Raw genomic sequence first — 2,628 nt, 5'->3', positions numbered from 1 at the left:
CATGCCAGCCAGCCCTGCCCCCTGGTAGGCTGAGCTGGACACACACACACACACACACACACACACACACACACACAATAAATAAATGTAAAAAAAAAAAAAAAACAAACAGATTAGGTAGAGGGCACAATTTAGTTCTCAGGGAAATGCTGCTGAGTTACCCGTTGGTGGCTCCAAATTTTTAGTAGGACAAAATATATTGGAGAAAAAAAACCCTATTATTTCCCTCCCAGCCACATCTTCAAAAAATAAGGCAAAAGATGAGCTGTTGTTGACAAATTATTCATTTTGAACTCACCTTTAGGAAACATGAAATGGATCTCCCTCTCTGCCGCAGCTAGGTCCTTACTCCCATGCAGTGCGTTCCTGAGGTCATCCGTGCCATAAATTGCTCTTAGACTAGAAGTGAGAAAAGGTGAGATCCCCACCCAACCCGGCATGCTTTTCTTTTGTATGAATTCATGCTTCGGAATTTTATACAAGCACTGTCACTTCTCACACACAGAGGAGTCAATCTATCTTTAATTTAAGCTGCCATGGAGAGAGCTAGATGAGGGTGAAATGCTTATCCCTCTGCAGGAGGGGTGACAGGAGTTCTTTAGCTGAAAGGGAGGTGGTGTTTTGTGAGACATGTAAAAGCAATTCATATTTGGGGCTGAGGACACAGCTCTGCAGCACAAGTGCCTGCCTGGCAAGTGCAAGGTCCTGAGTTTGATCCCTGGTACAAAATAAATAAATAAATAAATAAATAAATAAATAAATAAATAAATAAAATAAAAAATCAATGTCTTGTTTGTGTTTGTTTTTTTATGCGGTTGGTACAGGGCATCACTATACAGCTCCAGACTTATAGTGATCCTCCTGTTTTCAGCCTCCCCAGTGCTGGATTACAGGCATGGGCCATCACATCTGGAGTTAATGTCTTGTTTTCAGACATTAGTGGTCACACCAAAAATTTGGATTTCTACTCCTGCATTTCTAATATTCTTTTGAAGCACCATTCCAATTTTTTTTTTTTTTTTTTTTAATGGAACTGGGGGTTGAACTCAGGCCTTTCCACTTGCTAGGCAAGTGCTTATTCTACTGGGCTATCTTCCCAGCCCCTCACCATTCCAATTCAAACATTAAAAAAAAAAGTCTTTCCTCAGTGCCAGTTTAAATCAAGGAAAAGAATAAGGCTAATCAACAACAAATCAGACTGTCCCTGAGGACTGGTATTTGATATTAAGGCAGACACCAAAACAATTAAAAATATAAAAGTAACTCCCTCTAACCCAAAGAAAAGTGGATTTAAGAAAACTTCCAAGTGAAGTAAGGGTCAGCGGTATAGCTCAGCAGACTAAGCGCTTGCTTAGGTAAGCGCAGGAGCCAGGGTTTGATCCCTGGCTCCGCATGTCGCCGTGGGCCTGGCATGCTGCCCCGGGGCTGTGCCCATAATCCCAGCACTTGGGATGCAGAAATCAGGAGGATCACTACATATGTGGGCTGTGTAGTGAGAACCTGCACAAAAAAAAAAAAAAAAAAAGAAAAAGAAAAAGAAAAAAGAAAACCAAGTGAAGTAAAACAATCTTATGTTGAAATCAGATTTTTTTTTTTTCACAAATGAACTTAATTTCCCCAATCTAGAAAAGTTACCTGTCTGGGTGTGTCTCCTTAGCTACCAAACTATTACTTGGTCCCAAAAGTTCTTTCCAGTAAGAGATGGCGTTGTGTCTAGCTAATATCATGGCAACCAGTGGTCCAGAACTCATGTAAGCTGTTAAATTTGGGAAAAATATTTTCCCATACTGTTCCACATAAAAGTTACTGCAGTGCTCTGGGCTGAGATGTAGTTTTCTTCTCTATAAGAAAAACAAAGTCAACAAAAGCATTTAAAGCAACAGCTCAACAATTCCTCATTAAAGTCAGCAATAACTTGAAATTAGTACCAATTTGATGATATACAAGGTATATCTTTTACAAACATAAAAAAAGTTTTTTGTTTTTGTTTTTGCGGAACCGGGGATTGAACTCTGGCCCTTGCGCTTGCCAGGGAAGCACTTATTCCACTGAGCCATCTCCCCGGCCCCCTTTTTTTTTTGTTTTTGAGATGATGTCTCCCTGTATGGTTAAGACGGGCCTTGAATTTACCTGCGTTAGCTTCCAGGGCTGGGATTACAGGTGCACACCATCATACCTGGCTCAAAAGGAATTATTATTACTATTTTTAAATTTTATTGATTTGTGTGTGTGTGTGTGTGTGTGTGTGTGTGTGGAGCTCAGCCCACCAGGGGGCGGGGGGATTGAACCTCAGTCCCTGTGCTTTGCTAAGCTTGTTCTAAGTAGGTGCTTTAGACCACTGAGCCATCTCACCAGCCCAGAAAAGGAATTATTTCACCTAAAAGTGATTCCTATTTGCAGCCTTCCTTAGCATATGGCTTGCTAACAACAAATTCTCTTTATTATTATTTTTTTTTCTTTACTAGTACTGGGGCTTGAACTCAGGACCTTGAATGTGCTAAGCAAGCACTGTAGCACTAAGCTATAGTTCATTTTATTATTATTATTATTTTTTTTTTTGAGGCAATGTCTGGCTGAGTGGCCCAGGATGACCTCAATCTTGCAATTCTTTCTGCCTGAGCCTCTTAA

General features: G+C 40.4%; 1 protein-coding gene across 2 annotated transcripts in view; it reads right to left on the bottom strand.

Annotated features, from left to right (window-relative positions):
• The window catches only part of Nme5 (NME/NM23 family member 5), an 83,578-nt gene that overhangs the window by 37,997 nt on the left and 42,953 nt on the right, over nucleotides 1-2,628 (bottom strand). For both annotated transcript variants that reach the window (XM_023703379.1, XM_023703378.1), the window contains exons 3-4: nucleotides 1,636-1,841; nucleotides 299-399 (exon numbers count right to left, since the gene is read on the bottom strand). In XM_023703379.1, the coding sequence (XP_023559147.1) occupies nucleotides 299-399; nucleotides 1,636-1,841 (307 nt within the window). The remainder of the gene's footprint in view (nucleotides 1-298; nucleotides 400-1,635; nucleotides 1,842-2,628) is intronic.

The sequence above is a fragment of the Octodon degus genome, unplaced genomic scaffold (genome assembly GCF_000260255.1).
Source record: "Octodon degus isolate 3935 unplaced genomic scaffold, OctDeg1.0 scaffold00169, whole genome shotgun sequence".
NCBI lineage: Eukaryota > Metazoa > Chordata > Mammalia > Rodentia > Octodontidae > Octodon > Octodon degus.
Note: the sequence above shows the minus strand (reverse complement) of the source record. Positions and strands in the feature narration are given on the sequence as shown.